Source organism: Sander lucioperca, chromosome 6 (genome assembly GCF_008315115.2).
Source record: "Sander lucioperca isolate FBNREF2018 chromosome 6, SLUC_FBN_1.2, whole genome shotgun sequence".
In the NCBI taxonomy this organism is placed as follows: domain Eukaryota; kingdom Metazoa; phylum Chordata; class Actinopteri; order Perciformes; family Percidae; genus Sander; species Sander lucioperca.
The window spans coordinates 15,942,358-15,965,886 of record NC_050178.1 but is presented as its reverse complement, the minus strand read 5'-3'; the positions used below and the strand labels follow the sequence as shown (position 1 = coordinate 15,965,886).

Sequence of the window (23,529 nt, the reverse complement as noted above, 5' to 3'; positions counted from 1 at the left end):
ATCTGAACACTTTAAGAGAATTTCTTAACAAGTTAAAAATATAAAGCAACAATGATACTGCAAGCTTTTGGGCATATTTTCAAGAGGATAGAATCTTTTTTGAACATATTTGTGGAAACAGAATACACTTCAGGCCTCTGGTTGGGCAGATTCCTTGACAGATTCCTTGACAGCGGATAGCTGTTTGATAGCGATAGCTATCAAACATTAGCAATTGTCTGCCTGTCCTTTTTTGAAAACATGCCACATTTGGTAGGGCCCATGGTACTGTTAAGTTTGTATTTAACTCTTTAACTGGGAGCTAGTTAGCCTAGTTTGCTAACATTAGCAACGATTCCAACTATAACTTTCTTTCGATCATCTGCTGAGTCACTGTCAAACTCCTGCATCGTCACTGCTGTTTGTTCCACAAAGGATCCAGTGTAGCTAGTATTAGAGCATGTTGAGACCAAAAAACAAGCGACCCAGAGATTCGTCGCAGGGTTGTGCGACAGTGGGAGTGTCACTTAAATGGCCCATTTGTGTGCGTTTCTCCAAAAGTTGAATCTGTCTCAACTTTCCGCTGCAGGCCGCTGCGTTAGCAGCACTTAGCTGTCCCTCTTACTGATGTAGCGATGGCAATGTTTCAGATTTAGTGACATTTCTTATGACGTTTACTTACTTACTTACTTTACTTACTGACTTGACTCCTGTGGCAGCTGTGTAGTGTTGAGAGTTCAAAACATTGGAGTCAAACTTTTAGTGAAAAGGAGAATAACTACTCTAGCAGTTATATACTTTCCGGTGTTTTTTCATTGATTGTTTTGCATCATTTTGCTCCTAGGCCTCCGTGGAGCTCCCTACAGACTGTTGCAGCAGCCCAAACAGCAACAGGCTTTACACACTTGTGTGTGTGGTACACATATGATCCAATGGCCACTAGATAGTTATTTTTTAGGTTTCTTTTATGTTATCTGTATATTCTTTGACTTCTGTAAAACATTTATAGTTTGTTTAAAGCAAACTTTTTTTATTGACTTTGGAAATGTTAATGTTCATAATTGGCAGAGACACTAGAGCTGGGTAATTGGACACGATATCTGTAACAACTACATGCACATAGTTTGCTGAAAACACTGAGAAATCTTGCTGACCTCTGCTGAATCACTTTATACCAGTAGGTCGACTTTGGATGTATGAAGTGGTTAACAAAACGTAGCTGACGTCCTCTTGTCAGTCACATATATGGAAGATGATCAAAATAAATCTCTGATTTCAAAGAAACAAACTGTCATGTTTCAATTTGTTTCTTATGTGTCCTGCTGTCACAACCCGATCAGGACTGTATATATCAGGCTGTGACAGCTGATAATATTATTATTGTTTACATAGACTTTTTTTACCGGTTGAGTTTAAATGTAAGATGTCATTATATTGGACTCCCCATTGGACATTATTTTGTACTTTGTAGAGGTCGACCGATTCATCGGTTTTGCCGAGTAATCGGCACCGATAGTTGATTGGTGGAACTATCGTTATCGGCAAAAATCCATACCGATAGTTTTTCCTGGTTGCGTCCGTTGCTGGAGCGGCTGAGAAGCGCGCGCTGTCATTCATTACACAGTACGCGAGAGCTGAGAAGGGTCTGCTGGCATCATACATTACAATAGCGGCCTCTAGAGGCGAAATAAAATCTATCACTGATGCCTCGTGTTTATTTTCGACACGTGTTACTGCGCGCTGCACGGAGAGCACATTCTGTGCGGAGAAGGCTGACATCAGATGCGCGTTTAAAGCATCGACAGCAAAAAGGTATGTATACAGTACATTGTGTCATATCATTATAAAGTTATTAATTTGTTGAATAGATGCTGCATTAGTAGAGAAAGAACAGCACAACAGTATGTTTGTTTGCTTTCGAGGCTGAGATGACGCTAAACATTAGTAGTAGGCTAACTTACCTCAAGCGGTTAAAACACTGACAAAAATAAACGCAAGTCCGACCCAAATGTCAGAATCAGAACCCTAAAGGATCATCCACGATCCCAAAGGGCACCTCTGATTCATATTTAGATAATTTAATAACAGTTAAACGTAGAGACTTACTGATTGCTGCAGCTAAAAGCTAACGAGTAAGCCGTCACGGGGGTGTCTTTGCTGTCTTTCTAGCCTTTACAGGTGATTTTCTATCCAGCCTGGAACTTGGGCCTTTTTTGGGGTTGTTGAGCATTAAATCCAAACTGTTACATCCAAGATTTATCCACTTGATGTCCATAATTCATCATGTTTTCGGTCATTTCTGCCGCTAACTCCATGCTACCCATAAACAGTAGGTGCTACCGACAAGGGAATCTCCCATGATGCCTTTGTTTATGTTTTCAACCAATGGGAAGGCAGGTCCGTCACACATTACGCCTTATATGGGCATCCAAGCGAGAACAAAGAGTATAGTGGGAAAGATAGATCTCTCCAGGTCAGAGATCGTCTGTTACTGTTCTAAACCGTTCTACAGAGAAGAATGGCGTCACCGTTTGAGATTTGGCATACATTTGGGCCTTTTTTGAAGAAATGTAAATAGTTTGTCCTTTATATGAATTATAATGCTCATTATGTTTATTTTTGCACTGGATGACTCCAAATATGTAGGAGGACTGTTTTAGACAACACACATGCTTGTGTAGCATTGCTGTGGGTGTAATATCAATAAATATGACATTATTTTGATTATTGGCAAAAGCGTCTGGACTTTTTTTGAAACAATGTATGTATTTTGTCAACTGTATAAGTTATAAATACTATCGGTCGATTAATCGGTTATCGGCAAATATGGCCCAACCTAGCTATCGATATCGGTAAAATCCACTATCGGTCGACCTCTAGTACTTTGGTTTTAATGCTTGAATTATTGAAGCTAATTGTCGATTATATAAAGGAACGAATAATTATCTTCAAATCAATTAAGTCGAGGGTACAAAAGACATGGATGGATGAAAAATTAAGAATACAAAAGGACTCTGAAACATTTCTGTGGTATAGATGATCATTTTCTGACATAACTATATAGTTGCTAGACATTGCCTGTAAACCGTATAAACAATATGCAGCTATAGGGCTGGGCGATATGGAGAAAATCAAATATCACAATATTTTTGACCAAATACTTTGATACCGATATTGTGGCGATATTGTATGGTTGACAATTGCTGCTTTCCCAAAATATTTACACAATGAGATTGTGATAAATAATCAACAGAAATGTGGATATAGTGATTAAATGGGTAAAGGTAAATAATAGAACAGCTAGATCTGGTAGGTTCAGAAAATGACCACTTTACTGAAATGCAGCCTTTAAAACCAGGAAAAGACGACACTTATGTCATTTTACGATATTATAATATCCAAAGTTTAAGACGATATCTAGTCACATATCACAATATCGATATAATATAGATATATTGCCCAGCCCTATGCAGATAGTATTTATTGGAAGGCAAGATTTCTGGTAATATATTATCTGTGTGCCTTAGTCACCATTTACACTCTGGCTGGCCTTGGGTCTACAAGTCTTAGCAGAACTTAGACTTAATATGCATTAATAAAGCACTTTATTCATTCACATCCACACTCTAGGGGTGACCGCGAATAGTTGAATATTCGAAGCTTTGATCAAAGGAGTCTGATTCAACTGCCAATCTCTCAGTCGAATGTTCACAGAGGTGTTCTGAAGTAAGGATCATGGATTTTACATACAGTATAACTACCTGTTTTCTCCCAATAAGTTTAAAGGTGCTCTAAGCGATGTTGGGTGACGTTACTTCTTGTTGACGTTCGAAGTATTGTCAAACAAAACTGAGGCTAGCTCGCCCCTCCCTCCTCCTCATCCCATCCCCTCCCCCTCCCTGCCGTGCTTCCACGCACTAACCCCCACCCCAAAATCCTTCTTGTCGGTGGAACGCTGGAACACTGTTTGATATGTTTCGTGGTTCAGGTTGGCGCATGTTTGTTTTTGTTGCCGTTTGTGGAGCCTGGGCTGTCTACAGAGACCGCGTTTTTTACAGTGTGTTCAGGGGACAGGCAGCTAGTGGATAGGGAGATGTTTGCTGTATTTGAACAAAAAATGTTGCCTAAAAAATGCGTGACATCGTCTAGAGCACCTTTTAATATACAGCATATTATGATATATATATATATATATATATATATATATATATATAATGGTGTAAATAAAAATGTGAAAAGAAAGAAGCTTTTAATAAATCTTTTTAAAGTGTGTGAATAAATCCAACGAAAGATTTAAGTTTCACTTTCCATGATCCATGACAGATGGAGGATCAACGATAGGAATCTGATTTGACTATGTAGTGTAAATTCCTAGTCGGGGACACCCCTACCACACACCAATGTGTAGCTACCAAGCCAGGAGCAATTTGGGGTCCCTTCAACATGTGGAAAGGAGCGGCCGGGGATCAAACTCCCAACCCTGTGATTAGTGGATGATCCCCTCTACCTTCACCTGACTTCACATTCCAGCTCCTTTTAGGTCATCTCACAATGAGAGTTTGAATTATGTTTGTCTTCTTAAAAGTATTTAAGAGACACCTCACATATACAAATGATATAGAGCTGCAGGTATGTGCAGTTCGTCAGATGTGACTTGTTTTAATAATTTTAAAACTCAATAACCTGAGTTAATGTCAAACAAGGTGCCATAATTTTTTGAATTCTTTTCTGAGAATAGGAGAATTAAATAGAAATGTGTGTTCAGTCTCCTGTCATAATTTTATTCTATGGTCATGTCAACCCCTAACAGAAATAGATATTGTTACTTTTTACTTACTTATGTTTGGTTTAAGCCAGCAACAAACCAGGTAATTGGCCATTTATCATAAAATGATACTCTCCTAAAGATTTGGCAATTTTAATTGTTTTTAGCAATTGTTAGCATTATGTGAATGATCAAGGTTCATAAATGGGAGCAACAGTTAATGCATGTCTGTGTCAGCGGTGGGAAAATGTTGAAGAGCTAAAGACTTTTGCCATCTTTTCAGCCACTGAACCTGTTTGTTTTATTTAGTCTTAATTTTAGAAGGATGGTCATGTGAGGTGGAAATTGGGCATTATACCGTACTAATGTTACATAGTCCATCACAAAACCAGCACACACACACTTAAAACTCACAAAAGGAGTAAAGACAATTTAAAACAACAAAAGAAAGGCATTACAATAACAGACATAGCTACACATAAAGACAAGTGCACTTTCTCTTACAATCCCCATGACTTTACAGTATGTTAAAGATAATTTGAGTAGTGACTGGTCCAATTAAACAGATGAGAGCAGGGTGAGAGTGCAGGCTGGAATGTGACTTTAGTTAATGTGAAGAAGCATGATGAAAGACACCCATACAAATCTTCAATCAAGACAAATATTTGTGACATCCAGAAATAAGTCATCGGAAAAACCTGTGTTGTAAAAAAACATTCGGAAATAAAAAAAAAAAAAAAAAACCTTCAATGAAATAAAATGACCTGCATTGAATTCTGTGAAAAGAAACAGGAGGACATATTTTATAAAAATGAGCTAACGCCTTATTGATTCACAGTAATATTAAATATATTTTAAGACTTTTTGTTTTAAAATTTTGTCTCCATAGCTACGATCCTTTATCTAGCAAATTTGGCACAAAATGTCCTTTCAACAGTCAGCACAATTGCGATTTTAGACCCTTTTTAGGGGGGCTCAAGTTCAATTTCAGAGCTTCAAGTTAGAGTTTGCGAACTTGTCTGTTAGTGACAGAGGACAAACAATTACAGGTTCAAAGGGTTTGAAACAGGTTAATATCCTGTGTGTCTGTCGCCAATGCTATGCACCTGTAACCCAGTCAAGGAAAGGGTTAACAGAAATGTAGTGTTGGCCAATCGGAGGTGGTTGTGCCAGACTCCCGCCTTTGGCTGAGCAGGAGATGGTAGTAAAGTTTAACATTGGTATTCACCGGAGAAGAAGTTGGTAATTTCATGGTGCAGAAAGAACCCAAATTGAAACGTATGCAACTAAAATTGGTGAATGTTAGAACATTGTGTCAAATTGGTCATTATTACTGTGACTTATAAGGTGTCAGGTTTAGTTCCATCATAGTGTTAATAGTGTCAAAAAAAGTTGACGTTGTTCAATAGCTAGCTCAGAGATTATCGGCTAATGAAAATACTGATTTAGCAGGGCCCCCCCCCCTGCTAAATCAGTTTGCCAGGTCAGGTTAACACTTTTGCAAGGCACTGTATCCGTGTCACATTCTAATTAGGAGCTGAGCCCACCTAAAGGTCTGATCCTAGAATCGCCCTGAGGCAGCTTGTTGTCTTTTGGGTCATTGCATTTGGAAAAACATCACTGTAGCTACTTACTGAGATATACAGTATACATAGTGTGACTAAAACAGTTATGGAATTTAAAATAGGACATGAAAAAACAGCAGATATTATTTATGCTCACATAACAGCCTTTTACTGAAATAAACAATACATTATGTGTATTACTCTTTAGACTCCAATGTTTTCTCAGTTTGTACTACATTATTCATTTTTCACCATTGTCAACATGGTGCATTAAATATAAAAATAAAGATATTGCGTAGAGGAATCTACAAATGTTTTACTCTTCCTCTGTGGTGTCACAAATCACACACTAATACAGTATATTGTAGTGGCTATACTGTATATACACAGCCAAAGTTAGGACAATTTTGAGTATTCATTTGCCTATTAAGTTGCCTTCATAAAAGTTTGACTGTCACAAACACACACACACACACACACACACACACACACATCCCACTGGCTGCCCATTGTTCACATAGACTTGTGCACTGCACCATATAGGTTACAGACACAAGCCCATCTGCGCTCTCTCTCTCTCTCTCTCTCTCTCTCTCTCTCTCTCTCTCTCACCCCCTCCTCCTCCTCCTTCTTGATCCTCCCTCTCTGAATCCTTCACATTCTCTCCTCTCCTCCCTCCAGCAGCATCCTCCGACTCTCTCCTCTTTCTCGACTGTCATGTCAGCAACAATGGCCAGCACAGTATCAGGTAAGAGGACGTGCTCCACATCAGCTCGATGGTTAGTTGAAATTGTGTGGATATTATGTGGGTGTGGCAGGTGGAGGGGACGAGGGGGGAGGGGGATGTTCTGTCTATTTATTTCTGTAAGTCTATTTGATAATGCAGAGAGCCGAGCGGGTCTATGTATCTGTGTAATTGTCATGGCAACTTGGGTTTTCTTTTCTCATTGTACTGGGGCTCTGATGTAGATAATGGACCCTCCCATAGTCTCATACGGACATGTAGGCGCAGTCAGATTCTTCCAGAAACAGCAGGTTATCTATCATTCCTCTCCAGTAGTATGCAACCACAGCTGACTGACCGCCAGCTTGCTGATAAAGATCGAAAACACAAAAAACTAAACACAGATTCACACTGAGACTGGCGATGCACCGAGCATTTTTATCAGTACCATTCTAGTGACTTTATGCAGCACGTTTCAGTGATATTATATCATTTGGTAAAATATTTTAATTTATAAAAGCAGTCTATGGGAGTAATGTTTAAATACTGAAATCTCAACAACTACAAGTGCCACCGTACAAGTATTCATACTTTATGGACAGCTGCCCCATCTGGGAATGTTTAACGTATTAAAACATGGTAGCAATAGCGCTATCATATGGTGAGTTATTACGTGTTTTACCTTTTGGCTACAGCCTTATGAATGGTGAGGCGTATCAAACTCTTTGAACAGTGTGTTCATTGGATGATGCTGATTCCACTGATATAGGCCACGCCCATTACGCTTATACATTTTTTCCGCCATTTTGGATTTTAAACACATCTTTTGCTTCTTTTGGCACATATTCCATCTGATCTTCACCAATACATACCATATTTAGATGATCCTGACAGAACATGAGTTTGTTTTGGGGTATTTCTTTCTGTTTGTCTGTAATGATTACTATACTTTTTAAGGTGTGGCATGATGCATTTACCAGGCCATAACTCTTCAATTATAAATTGGATTGCAACGGACTTTGGGAATGTTGTGCATACAACCACATTCCATCTCCACAGTGCTGACAAATACAATAACAGCAATAAGGCCATGAGGGGGAGGCAGAAACAAGTTGTGAACACAACATTAAAATATCACCCTTTTAAAGATATTCATCTTTCCGCTGGAAAGATGAATATGTATTAAATTGGGTCATTTATGTAATAGAAATGTGTAGGGCTGCCACCTCTTAGTCGATTAGTCGACTAATCGGTCGTTTTGGTCTTAGTCGACTAAGATTTCTTTAGTTGATGAGTCATTTTTTATGCTTATTCATGCTTAATTACTCATTTCCAAGAAACTTATGAGCACATTTCTGGTAAGCACAAGATTTAAATTGTGGAGAAACTCAGTTTTACAGATGGTTCATTAACTACATTTATATTGTGCTTTTCTAGTCTTAATCACCTCTCAAAGAGCACAGCTCTGTCGATTACATCAACTAATCGATTAATCGACAAAATCATATAAGTGTTAGTCGACTAAGAATTTCTTTATTCGAGGACAGCCCTAGAAATGTGAAATTTGTTTAGAAGTTGGTGCCTTCTAGACCGAGAAAAGCCAGAAAATGTATTTTTGGCTCATGTGGATGAAAGACAACAACTCCCAGAATGCACTTGCTTCGCTTCCCTACGAGGCCACTCCCAAGCCACGCCTACCGGATACAGACATAGACAGTGAAATTGGTTACAAAGAGGCAGTCAAGTCAAGTGTGTTTTATTGTCATTTCAACCATATACACGAAACAACGTTTCACCGTGGCTCAAGTGGTGTTACACATTTAAAATATATAAAAACGACATATGAAACAGACTACATTTAGTGCACACACATTATAGGCTCCGTAAAGTTCAGCTAAGGGACCGTTCGGTATTTATGGAATGGACCATCGGAGGAAAATAGGGGAGGGTCATGTCTTTTTATTCTTTGTTGAGGGGAGGGTCATCCATTTTTTTTTTGTCTAGGGGGGAAGGTCACCCAACTTTTGTATGCATGAGAACAGCAACATTTCAAAGTGTCTTGTTTGGTGCATATTTATCCATGTAGCTCTCTCAGTCTCAGCCCCTATCGCTAGCAGATGGTATATATATATATATATATATATATATATATATATATATATATATATATATATATATATATATATATAAACAACAGCCTTTTCAGGGCATTTGAGAAGGAAGGAGTGGTAGCATGCAAGCTCCCAAATTGACGCTCGTCTGAGAAATGGAGTTTTGGATCATGTTCAGCTTTGACAGCTTTACCTATATGCTAAAATATACAATGACTGAGGAAGCTTAGTGACGAGTCCATAGCAACCAGTGTTGAATTACCCAGTGTGCTTTGCTGAATGGTCTCAATGTTTTATGGTTTTATGTCATGTGAATACTAGTTTACTAGATGAGTAAGTTAGTATTTGCAGTAATGCAGGAAGTGTGCATTTAGTGTCCATGCTTATTGTGTTTCCACAACAATGTTAGTGAGTAAATCTACTGAAATGGCCACCACACCATAATAGAGGAGTGTGATGCGTAAGATGAGAATGCAGAGGTTTATGCAGAGGTGTCATGGCTGTAAAAAAACAATGTCTTTGCCAAGCACAAACCAGTACAGAAGGTAGAAATAAATTGTTGGGGAGTATCATCCTTTTTTTCCATATCATTTTTGAGGGTCATCCAAAATGTATTGCTGGGGAAGGTCAGGTCTATTTAGACTAAATGTCCCAAAACTCCTCCGGTGGCCCCTGAAATAAATAATGAACAGTCCCTAACGCATTGGTAGCATTGGCGCTTGGTGGGATGTAAACACGGCGTTTAACAAGCACCCCATTTCTGCACCAGTCCGTATTAACACAGCCCACCTCCACAAGTCTTACCCGACAGAGCATCTATCTGCTCGGAAGGCTAGCAGGCCTGTTAGCTGGATAGCAGAGTCCGGTACACTGTTGTTCAGCCATGTTTCCACAAAAACAAAAACACAGCAGTCTCTGAACTTGCGTTGGGAGTTTCGTTGAAGTTGGATGTAGTCCAGTTTGTTGTCTAATGAGCGCACTCATTAGACAATGGGACACTTGCAAGCAGGATGGATGGGACAGGTGGCCGACTAGCATTAGCTTTCCGGCTAGCTCTTACTCCTGCCCTTGTTCCGCGTTTCCACTTTCTCGCACATCGCTTTCGATGTCCCCTTTCCCGGCTAGAGGCATCAAGCGACACCGCAGGCTGAGGTGCTGGTCTCCGTAGCAGGCGAAGCTCGCATAGTGTGTCGAGTATTCCGTCTGTAATAAAGTTTCCTGCATATTCTGCGATCTGTACCAATGTATCCCGGTGGTAGGCCACACATGTGCAGTAGTTTGAATGCACATAATAGCAAGTTTGCTGCTGTAGTTCGTAAACTACAGAGTGTGGTCTAGACCTACTCTACCTGTAAAGTGTCTTGAGATAACTCTTGTTATGATTTGATACTATAAATAAAATTGAATTGAATTGAATTGAATTGAAAAGAGAGAGCCTGTTGTTAGCTTAGCTTCAAGATGGCTGACACTCGACTCGCATCGAGTAGTAACAGTCCCACCCCCTGATCAAAGCGGTTAGCGCAGCGGTTAAAAGCGGCTCCAAGAACGGACTTCTTCTCTTCTGTAGCCAATCATTGCAATGAGGAGTCCGCAGTGTTGCACGGCTCAGTGCAAGAAACATGAACAAGTTTAACTAAATGTAAAAGACATAGCAAACATTCTCCATCAGAAAGTATCATGGATCCGTAAGTAAAACTAAAAATTATTTTTTGGTTATATTATTTTTTGGTTATATTATTATATATATATTATTATGAACAATAAACAAATTTGAGTTGTTTGATTGTTAGATTGATTTACATGTGCATGCATTTGTATAGGACATTATATATCCATTTATTATATTATCTATATGTACTGTATATCTTCTATTGATGCGCTCAGTAAGGGAGTGTCCAGTATTGTGTATCAACATACTGATTGTTTGCTTGCACTTCTGTGACCATTTTAAAGCCTCCAGATAATAGTGGGCTCACTATTATCTGGAGGCTTTAAAATGGTCACAGAAGTTTTTCCAACTTCTCATTGGCGAGCAGGAAGATCTTAAGTCTGACAAGATGCTTATGATATTTGTTGTTTTTAACTTTGAGGTGTGTTGAACCCATAGACTGTATAATATTAATGGACAGAGCATGTGTGACGTCACCCATTGGTTTGTGGAGATCTGCTATGAGTCATCGAGTTTGCCGTTACAGGCGCAGCCATCCTGGTTGCGGATATGACGATTGTAGACGAGATGGAGGAGTGAGGGAGGAGCCCTTACACTCTATGTTACGTTACACACTTTCACTGGCAATCACATTATAGCCATGCCCTAAAACCCCCCCTGCTTTATCGCCGTTTTTAAAATCAACAACATTAATTAAAAAAATGAACATCATTCTGTATTGCAGAAGACTTAAAACTAGCGATTGAGACTAAACTCATTATGAAAATGCTTACTGAGGTAATAAATCAAGTGAGAAGTGGGTCACTTTCTCATAGATATCTACAGAAACCGACCTCCTTTTTGCAACCGCACGCGTCGCCCCCTGCTGGAATTCAGATAGAATCCAGGTTTAAGGCACTTCCGCATTTGTGGCACTTCACCGAACCGGAGGCTTTGTCCATTAATATTATACAGTCTATAGTCACAGGCCAATTTCTTTATTTCCTTATTTTGTAAACTTCAATCAGGATCAATCATGAAGCAACTTCTACCCCTAGTAATATTACCAATGTCAGCCTTTAAAATGATTGTCCCATATTCACAAGTGAGGTTATTCAGTTATAGTTTGTGTCCTGGTTCATTGCCTAACGTGCTTCGTTGTATTTGATATTTGAGGTCAATGGGGGTCATGCCCAGTCAGAGGAGCCAGTTCAATACTAATTTCCATTACTTCCTCCATGCACCATCCTTCATCATTATATCTCCAGACTCAATCATCTTCTTGATTGCACAACCAATCTCTAATCCTTTTTAGCCTTTTCATGATCTTCATGAGTCCGACGAGATCCTCGTCAGTGCAGAACATCGTCCAGCTCAAAGAAGTTTTCATAATTCCTTTTCATTCCTCATATTGGCCATATTGTGTGCTATAGTGAAGTAGTTTTAAAGATGTTGGTGCACCAGGTACAAGATTGTTTTCGTTGAATTTGGAGTCTAATTTTTTGCACCAAATTCGTGAATAATGTATCAACCACTGCATGCTCTCTGGCTCTGTGAGCGAGTCACCGCCCTGTTCCTTGTCTCACCGATGTCTCCCTTTGTGTACACACCTCTCTGATGCACACACACACACACACACACACACACACACACAGTGGCTGTTCAGCCTCTGCAGAAAAGCACAGCAGGAAGCTAGTTGTTATGAAGAACAAAAAAGGAAGAGACAGGCATGTCGTGTTATGTCTGCAGCTCACAGCGAGGAGTCTGAACATGACTAATGAACACATTTGGTTACTACCATGCTATAATACTACCTTGTGGTGCACAAGTCAGCCATTTTGAGGATTCAGAAGAGAAACAGAGCTGACCGTGGTGTTAAATCTCCAGTGGAGCTTAGCTAACAGTCACTTTGCCCTACTTTAGACTTATGAAATGATCTATAGTGCTTCATAGATCCAAATACTCCTCTGAGCACTCACTGTGCACCATACACTGGGGGAGTGTGAACACTTACCATATTCAAATATTACATAGCTGTCTTTAATATATTTCCTTAAGAAGAATAGGAGATAAGGAGAAGAATAAATGGGTGCATCATGTATGTTTGTCTGGTGCTTTCAGTGCTGCATGGACTTAAAACAGAGATCTGTACACATAGAGGCTGATGTGGCTCACCTTGCTGCCCCTTTGCCCTCTGGCTGAAGTGCCTGTCTGGGCCAAATTAATTAATAATAACAATTCTTATTATATTACCAACATTAGTGTTGTTTTACCACTGTTGTCATTGTTGTAAGGGCCGGGCTATACCAAGTATCGCTTTGCAAGACCTTCCTCCACAGCACTGCGGAGGAAGGTCTGGCTAGTCCACACAGCATTCCGGGATGGGAGAAAAACGTACTCTTCTTTACTGCCATTTCTTTAAACACATCACAATCGTCTTGGGTGGCGCTAAGCACTGGGCAGAGCCACGGTGCCGCTGCAAAATAGCCTCAGGAAGGAACTTGTTTTGGTGGAACGTGTACATTCAAAAGTTGTTTTAGTCGTGTGTGAGAAAACTCAAGATTGGACAGATAGTCTAGCTAGCTGTCTGGATTTACCTTGCAGAGATCTGAGGAGCAGTTAACCATAGTCCTCATAAACCCACCGGAGTTTACAATTCCAACACAAAAAAGCAGAAGGTACCGGACATCTGGCCTAAAAGAGTGAAATCCGGCGGAATTTCCGGCGGCAACGGAGCAATCCTGGAAGTGGAATGTCGTAGATATAGACTAGGCTATACCAGACAATTCAACCACATCGGAAGGCAAAAGTCTTTAGCTGTTCGAAGGCGGGTGCAAAGCTTGTATAAAATAATAATATAACAGTATTTAGTGCTGTGGCTGTTTCACCCAGACAATTACTCTGTGGGCGGAAAGGAATAGGCTGCTGACTGCAGCAGATTTGGAGACATTATTTCATATGGAAGTGTTTCTATGAAGAAGAAAGTCTTCTTCTGTGTCATGATGCTGTGTGGCTGGGACAGAGGGATTGCGTAATGAACCACATGGTTGGGACACTGAGAGAAAACATGTCCATCCTGATGAGCATCTAAATAATAAATAACCTTGTGGTGAATGCTCTTCCTCGTCCTGTCATGTCAGCATGGGACATTAAACTATCGACCTGTTTTTAGAAGGAGACCGAAGAAACAGTGTCACTAACTAGCTCTACAGCACTGCAGAGTAAGGTCTGGCTACACCACACACACATTCTGGGATAGGAGAAAAAAACGCTCTCGGTTGTTTGTATTTCTTCAAACCAATCAGAATCGTCTTGGGCGACGCTAAGCTCGACAGCAGCGACAGTGGCTCTGCAAAATAGTCTCTGGAAGGAACTTGTTTGGGTGGAACATTTGCACCCCGCACAAGAAAACGCCACATACAATATTAAATTAAATCAACTGTTCACACAATAACGTGAGCTATTTAAATTAGCTGGATACATGATTAAACCTCATTTGCTCTAACCAGTGTATCTCCGTGTGTATTTCGTCCACAGTCCTTGTTGCACCATCAAAATCTTCAAAACTTGCCATTTTCAGCGTGTAGCATGCTAGCTCAAAGTTTGTTGTTTCCTGAAGCAAACAGAGCTTGGGAAAAGCAACACACAGAGAGTGGAAGGCGAGAGACATCACGCGCCGGATGTCAGGCAATTATCCTGGAAATGTACTTCCGTTGATCCAGACTACATCATTCATGACTAAATTTGGCCTGCATGTGGAAAACTCACATGTTCTCTCAACAAAAGTATCTCTCAGTTGGAAAGCATCTTAGCAACTCACTTCATTATTTTTTAATTCAATTCAATTTTATTTATAGCGTCAAATCACAACTTAATTCAATTCAATTTTATTTATAGCATCAAATCACAACAGGAGTTATCTCAGGACACTTTACAGATAGAGTAGGTCTAGACCAGGCATGGGCAATCTACAGCCCGCGGGCCATGTACGGCCCTTTTTAATCTTCCCTGCAATTGCCGCGGAACTTGTTTCACCAATGTTTCCAAACGCACATGAATGCTGCATTACCCTCAACTTCACTTTGTCACATTGCACATTGAGCAGAATGAGCGGACCAAAGAAAAGAAAAGTGGACAGTGAGTGCTGAGTGTTTAAGAAGGAGTGGACAGCAAAATATTTTTTCACTGATGTCCCATCAACAGCTGTATGTCTGATATGCCAGGAAACTGTTGCAGTTTTTAAAGAATACATCATCAGCCATCACTTTGCAACGAAGCATGCTAACTATCACGGTTCGAACTATGGGGGAGCTAGGGGGAGCTCAGCTCCCCTTAATAAGACATGGGCTCCCCTGAAAATGTGATTTGTGAAATTTTGGGGGTCTCTAAAAATATTGACAATGTGTCATTTTGATGTGCAATTTCAGTTTGTGCAATGTGATCATCGTGGATTTAATGTGTAAAATTGCAAAAATATCATTCATTCATGCATGATGGCAATTTAAACCTAATTCACTAAAATAAAGATAATTATACATGCTATTCTTGTCATGAGCATCAAAGCTTGGCTGCGCTGTGGTGCAAATTCTTATTATCTTATTAAGTTTAGTACATGTTAACTCAAAGATTCGTAGAAAAAATATAAACGTTGGAGGCCATTAATCGGCGCAGTCCTTGAAATCTATTCTGCTGTTAGCCTCATATAGCCATGGCAAAAAGAAAACAAGGCAGTTTAATTCATTTTGGTTTTATTAAGAAATTGTGTAGCACGACCAATTTACCTGCTGCAAGCCCTGTTAGCACACCTCCCGCCGGGGTGTCAACACAAGAACAAGCTGAAGAAATAATGTCCTCTCTGGCTGAAGATGGTGGTGGTAACAGCGCGTCAGAGGCCGGTCAAGATCCTAACCCCTCTTGCTCCTCTCTCCCGTTAAACTGGAACAGCCTGGAGAGACTGGAAGAGCCAATATACATGGCTGTTTGTTAAGGATGGAAGCTTGGGGTGCATTGCTTGTAGGGACGCAAAAACCCTTCTTCTGTCTGAAAAGGTACCTGGCACGCAATTATCTGAGGAGTGGATCAATGGGGAAGCAGCACTGCTCAGAACAAGTTGCGAAAATATATATATAAACATAGGGACAGCATTGCACACAAGAGGGCCATTGGAGTGGCATTGATTAAGCAAAAGGAGATTCTGCCAAATAAAGTAATTGAGGTGAATTCCAAATTAATGGAGGAGACCGCAACATCATTCAGGTCCGCCTATATGGTTGCTAAGGAAAGGCTGTCTTACAGAAAGCTCACCCCTTTAATGAAGCTTCAGGAGCTTAATGGCACAAAGCTGGTAACTGCATATAAATCAGATCACTCCTGCACTGAGATTATAATTATTGCACAGCAAATGAGGAAGAAGTTTGTTTCCAATATTCGAGAGCTCAATTCAAAGATTAGCATCAGCATTGACGAAAGCACAGTACATGGTCGTGCCTATCTCATTGTTTATGTAAGATGTGATGTGAGTGGCAAAGGAGATATAGAAAATGTTTTTTTAGACATTGTAGAGCTGACGCAGGGCACAGATGCAGAGTCTATTTACAACAGGTTAAGACAGTGCCTTCGTACAGTGGGATTAGATAATGAGTTTTTGGGGAAACACCTCATCAGCATCGCCACAGATGGGGCTTCAATTCTCAGTGGTAAAAACACTGGAGTCATTGCATTGCAAGGCTTAAGCGTGACTCTCCAAACATCCAGTCCATACATTGCTTGGCCGATCGCCTTGAATTGGCTGTCCATGATTCTTTGAAAGTGGTTGCTGGTTGTAATCTTTTCGAGTTTTTCATTGCCAAGCTGTATTCTCTGTACTGTCTGCAAGTCTGCAAATAATATGAGATTGTTTGAGGAAGCAGCTGCAGATCTAAATATGCAGATTTTGAGAATTGGACAGATATTCACCATCAGATGGGTGGTGAGTAGTTTCAATACTGTAAAGGCTGTCTGGAATAACTACCCTGCTTTAGCGCGCCACTTCTCGCAATGACACAGAGAGGAAGAAATTCCTGGCGCTATACAAACACATCACAAACTCAGGGTTTTCACTTGATTTGGCTTGCGTGAAAGACATACTCTGTGAGTTGCAGGGCCTGTCACTGAAAAGTCAGCAAAAAGATATCACTCTAGTTGATGCCAGTTGCCACATTCTGCAGACTATTGATATACTGAAAGCAATGAAAGCGAGTGGAGGGAAATCCACACAGAAGGCCGAACAGCGCACGTCAAACAAATCTTTCGCGCATTTCCCCACTCTAGTCACACAGAAAGAGGCCACCTGAAACACGAAGAAGTACAGCAAATCACTGGACAACCTGCACAGAGAATTCAGCCGTCGGTTCTCTGATTTTGAATAAATTGACAATTGCCACATTCTGCAGACTATTGATATACTGAAAGCAATGAAAGCGAGTGGAGGGAAATCCACACAGAAGGCCGAACAGCGCACGTCCCAGGGGCTGTTTAAAGATGTTCAACTAGTTGAGGACACAGGTAAGATGAACCGAAATCAGCTTTATCAATCTGTGATCGACAATCTCACAAGACAAATGCCAGAATCAGACCTCCTACAAATGCTAAAACCCCTGGACAAGCGCTATTGGCCACAGGATCGGAATGCTTTGATCCTGTATGGAGAAAACTAAGTACTGTACGTGCACTTGCTAAAATGCTTGGAGAACCAGCCAGAGAGGTGGTCGAGGAGTTTTGCGACTGGAAGTTACAAGACAGCAGGCAGAAAGCTGGAAAAGATTTGTACAGCGATTAGAACATACCTTCCTACTTCAGCTGAGTGTGAGAGGGGATTTTCTGCCGTCAAAGACCCACAATAAGTTGCGTGAAAACAGCCTCTCATCGCTCCTTTTTCTGGACATTAATGGACCCCCATTGGAGAGTTTCGACCCAATTTCCTTTATCACATCTTGGATTAAGGCAGGTCATCGCCCATCCACTTTTTGGATTTCTGGACAAACAGCAAAGGAAGCTGAACCCAGGACTCTGTGGCCGATTCTGTGTTAAGGTAAGGCGTGCTATTCCTAATGTGTTGTGGCTGGGTTGTTAAAGGTCTGCGTGACTCTCGATGTTTTAGGCCTAATTGAACAGAGGAATTATGATATTCTTCGGTAGCCTGAGCAACTTGTCTTTAACCATTGTCCATGGCTGGCTGTTTGCTGTTTGACCTATCAATTCCTGTCGATAAAGTATAATAGGGTAAATCCCCCCCAGTCAACGTAAGCAGTCAACGCAAGAACGGGCGGCTACTGCTAAGAGGTTGTTGGCTAATTTACAGACTCAGCAAAAATAATTTTACCGACAAACTGCAATTCAAGAGTCCAGTACCAAGGCAAGTTTTCTGCTAGCATTTAAATTAGCAAAGGCTAGCAAGCCTTTCTCAGAAGGCGAGTTTTTGAAAGACTGCATGATAGAGACAGCAGGTCTATTATGTCCGGAGAGCAAAGGCAAGTTTGAAAAGATCAATTCATCACGAAGGACAGTGACTCGCCGTGTGGAACTAATTGATGAAGATATTGCCAGCGAGTTAAACAAAAAGGCAGAGTCCTTTACGTTATATTCATTAGCACTGGATGAAAGTAATGAGTAAAAGACACTGCTCAGCTCCTAATTTTTATTCAAGGGATTAGCGAAGGTTTTGTGATAATGGAGGAGCTTTTAACCATGGAGTCCCTGAAAGGAAAGATGCGGGGAGAGGACTTATATGACAGGGTGTCTGCTATCATCGAGAGAATGAAGCTACCTTGGAGTAAACTTGCCAATGTCACCACGGATGGATCGCCAAATTTAACTGGAAAACACGTCGGGCTGCTGAAAAGAATTCAGGATAAAGTGAAAGAGGAAAACCCTGACCAGGATGTTATTTTCCTTCATTGGATCATTCATCGGGAATCTCTAGGTAAGTCTGTATTGCAGCTTAATCATGTGGTGAATCCAGTAGTAAAACTTGTGAACTTTATACGAGCAAGGGTACTCCAGCACCGTCAGTTCATTACGTTCCTGCAGGAAACCGATGCGGATCACCAGGGCTTAATTTACCACGCTGGTTAAGTTTGGGCAAATTGTTGCAAAGAGTGTGGGAGCTCAAAGAGGAGATTAGCGCATTTTTGGAGTTAGTGGGGAAATCTGACAAATTTCCTGAGTTGAGTGACAAGAGCTGGGGTGGTGATGGCGCAGGGGATATGATACATTCCTTTGGTGTGGGAGACCTGGCTTCAATTCCCACTGTGATACATCAACCAATGTGTACCTGAGCAAGACACTTAACCCCTAGTTGCTCCAGAGGCGTACGACCTCTGCTATAAATAGCAATTGTAAGTCGCTTGGATAAAAGCATCAGCTAAATGACATATAATGTAACTGGCTTTGCGTTTGCTGTGGACATATTTTTCCACATGAATGAGCTGAACGTGAAGCTACAGGGGAAAGATCAGTTTGTGTACGCAGCCCGGTCTCACGGCAGTTCGTGTAAATGTCATGTTATTTGAATCTATTGATTCGTGTTCACGGGGACGTTTTTCTCGTTTTTTTTTGTTGTGGCCAGCACGAAAATGTGAAGTAATGTATTTTAATGGGAAGCATATTTCGTGTCCACAGCACGAAAATGTTAGGGAGTAATATAAAAAGCCGTAAATCGGCGTAGGGAGGTTGATCAGGGTGGTGGATGGGTCAAACAACACAGGACTTTCACCTGGGCGAGCGGGGATCGCGTCCGGCGTGTGGCGCTTTGTTTCCCGGGGATAATGGCGCATTGTTCCCCGGGGATGGCGTCTTTTGTCCCGCGTGTGGGGCTTTGTTTCCCGGGGATCGCGTGCCGTTTTGTCCCGTGTGTTATTGTGGCGCGTCCCCCGTCCCCCGCGGCCGTCTCCCGGCGTTTATTGTGGCGCGTCCCCAGCGGGCCGCCTCCCGGCTTATGGAGCGTCATTTTCGGCCGTTTCCCAGCCGTCTCCCGGCGTCCTTTCCCCGAGAAAATAACGTGACATTTACACGTAAAAAACGAGAAAAACGTCCCCGTGAACACGAATCAATAGATTCAAATAACGTGACATTTACACGAACTGCCGTGAGACTGGGTTGGTGTACAACATATACACAAATGTGAGAGCCTTCAAATCCAAGCTTACTTTATTCTCCAGACAAATTTCAAACAAATCTTTCGCGCATTTCCCCACTCTAGCCACACAGAAAGAGGCCACCTGAAACAGCAAATCACAGGACAACCTGCACAGAGAATTCAGCCGTCGGTTCTCTGATTTTGAAAAAATTTACAAGTCACTTCAGCTGGTGTCCTGTCTAGAGTGCGGATCGGGCCACATTTTTCTGTCCGAGCCCGGCCCGCGTCCGACAGGCATTAAGATATTTATGTCCGAGCCTGACCCGAGCCCGACACAGGTAAAATCTCATTTTTTTCTCATACTAATGATACATGTACGTTTGTTTGTGTGGAGAGCCCGCTTTTATTAAGCAACTGTAGGAAGGCATTCGGAAATGTCAACAGATGAGCGCATCAGCGCACACGGGGCAACAAGCGCACGTTAACACAGGCGCGCACCCACATAATAAGCTGTTTTAAATTTCAATGCCTTATCGCGCTGATGTGACCGAACCCGAACATCATTTCTAAATATCTGTCCGAACCCGGCCCAGCCCGTCCCGTCGGGTACCGCCGGGTCCCAGCGGGCTTGGTTCGGGTATCCATCCTCTAGTCCTGTCCCCTGTCACATGACCCTGAAACAGCACCACAGGACCTGCAACTGGAACTGATCGATCTTCAGTCTGACTCACGGAGAAGTTTAACTCTCTTACACTGAATAACTTTTATGCTCACTCAACAAAGCCACGTTTCCAAACCTCCGGAGGACGGCACAGAAGATGCTGGCGTTGTTTGGCTCGACCTACTTGTGTGAGCAGACGTTCAGCGTCATGAACATCAACAAAACCCGTCACAGATCCAAGTTAACGGACCAGCACCTCAGATCCATCCTGAGAATTACCACAACAAAACTAACCCCAGACTTTGATGCACTGGCAAAAATGGGAGACCAACAACACTTTTCCCACTGAAATTGAACATGAGTTTCTCTACTGTTATGAAATAAATGCATTTGTAAAATAATTTGTACAATAAGCCTTGCATATTGTACTTTGCCTGTTAAAGGCCAAAACCTTTTATATAATTTTTAGTTATAGTTTTTTTTAAATATTTTTTTTGTTTTATTTAATTTTACTTTTTACTGCTTTTATTTATTAATTGTTAACATTGTATTGTCTTATTCTTGTAGTTCCTTAATTTTATTTATTGTTCATAGTTTTTTTGTCTGAGTTGTTTTTATTTTGCTTTGTGAAGCACTCTAGGCTGCATGTTTGCATGAAAGGTGCTATATAAATTAAGTTGAGTTGAACAATATACAGTAAGTCAATGAACTGTTCCAACCAATCGGCATTTGCCTTTCTAAACAGCAGAGGGCGTGTTTCCACATCAAATGTGGTGCAAATAAACTTTGGGCCTGGGTTGTCAGTTACTGTCTTGCATTATACAGACAGGTGTTTCTGTTATCTAGCCTATACCCTCATTGATGTAGATGAGGTGGACAACATGACAGAAACAGCTGTCGGTACAATGTAATACAGTTCACCAGCACCAACTGCAGCCTCCAAAATGACCCCACAGTTGAATCATCACCTCTCTAAAACAGTTTCAACACAACTGAACATTATAACCTTTATGAAGGTAGAATAAATTGTAGGACTACTATGTGCACCTAATAAACTGGCAACTGACTGTATGTGTAATGTATAATGGATGTTACTATGTCTCTAATTTAAAAATGTAATGTCACAGACCTTCAGACTGACACCCATTGAACCACACAGGAAGCTTTAGTTCTGAGAGTTTATGAGTAAACAGTTTCAACTGTGATAGTGTGTGCGATGAAGATAATAACAGTCATACTTATTTTTGTCATGGAGCTCATTTCCATTTGATTAAATCAGAATTAAATTAAACACATAATTTTTTTGGAGTCCCTCTGGAATCCTCTTTGTGACTTGCAGGGTTGGACCCGGACCACATATTGAAAAAATCCCTGACCGTGTTTTGCTCAGGGTTGAGAGGTAGACCAATCACTTACACTTCAATGATGTCACCCTGGCAACACCCATTGGGAGCATGACTGGCTTTTATTTCAGGTTTATCAGCAAGGCACACACACACACACACACACACACACACACACACACACACACACACACACACACACACACACACACACACACACACACACACACACACACACACACACATATTGTTTTGTAGCCATGGTGCAGAGAGGGACATTTTTTTTACACTTAGGCTACAGTTTAATATGAAGTGTTTATCATTCATAAACTTTGCATGTTTAGTGGACAGGTTGCTTAAATATTCCTAAAATAAGTGCTTATGTAAACCCTTTCATCGTTCATGCACGAGAAGGCTGATGAACTGATTTGCTCAGGCAGTTTCTTACTAAGAGTGATGGGATCCTACTGACGCAGTTTCTTTTTTTCTCTGTGCTCTTCCCACTGGTTTGAAGTGAGCGGGGTCAGTTAGAAAAAAAGGTGTTGTCACATCCTCCCATGCACCCTCAGGATTTGACAATATTTGAATCCAAAATCTGTTGACATTTTGGTGTCTGACTTTGGTCACTGTCAATCAAAATCATCAAACACACAGATTAGCTTAGTTTTTGACTTGTTATAAATAAAACACAATAAGATAACAAATTAGTTGGAACTTTTCTGCTTGGTTTAATTTGTGATGTTTCATTTTTTAAATAAATGTTAAAACATAGTATTTACATATTTTTAGTAGATATGTGTGAGAAGTTGTGAGAAACCTGCTAATGGTAATAATTCGCTTTGTTCTTTAACCGTCCCGTTATTCCCGTGTGTCACGGAAGCGTAAGCACACCCACGACCTTTTCCTAAACCCAACCGTCCCGTTCTTCCCGCGTGTCACGGAAACGTAAGCCCACCCACGACCTTTTCCTTAACATAACTGCGTCAAAAGGGACGCCAATAGTCCCGACCAAGCGCGTTTAGTTAAAGCACATTATATGACGCTAAAGGAGACTTTTAGCGTCAATAAGAACAACAAAGGCACCTAACCAAGTGTTCGTATTTTATGAGATGGGAGTGAGAACCTGTTGGCCATGACGTAGATCCCCTTCAAGGCCAGGCTGATGTTGGAAGTCCCTCTAGTGGACAGAATGTGTAACAACAACCACATGCTTATTGTGGCATTGACAATGTGTAGTACATATTTATAACAGGCTGCATATGAGCATTAAATATTCAAATATTATTTGAATATTAAAAAAAATAACAAATGTTTATGTTTATTTCTTTATTTGATCAGGTACAATGCACAAAAACATTAGTCTAAAAAAGAAGAGATGTCATGTGCCAGGTTATAGCAAAAAATGCTAATTTCCACCCACAGTCCCTGGACAGGGTGATGTTATACTTACAAAAGTTCATAAAATATATACAGAATAATACATGAAAGCATTACTTCACTCACATCATAAAAACACTCTCCACTTCAGGAATCTATCACTCACTCACTCATGGATGGAAATGGAATTTGAATGGTATTATAGAGTAAGACTGACAGTTCTAGCATGCGTCAGTGTTGT

At 40.9% G+C, this 23,529-nt stretch overlaps 1 protein-coding gene across 1 annotated transcript in view; it reads left to right on the top strand.

Annotated features, from left to right (window-relative positions):
• Positions 1-6,803: 6,803 nt before the first annotated feature.
• Positions 6,804-23,529, top strand: part of stmn3 (stathmin-like 3) — a 34,968-nt gene continuing 18,242 nt past the window's right edge. The window contains exon 1 of the mRNA XM_031277291.2: positions 6,804-7,057. Within this exon, the coding sequence (XP_031133151.1) occupies positions 7,027-7,057 (31 nt within the window). The 5' untranslated portion in view covers positions 6,804-7,026. The remainder of the gene's footprint in view (positions 7,058-23,529) is intronic.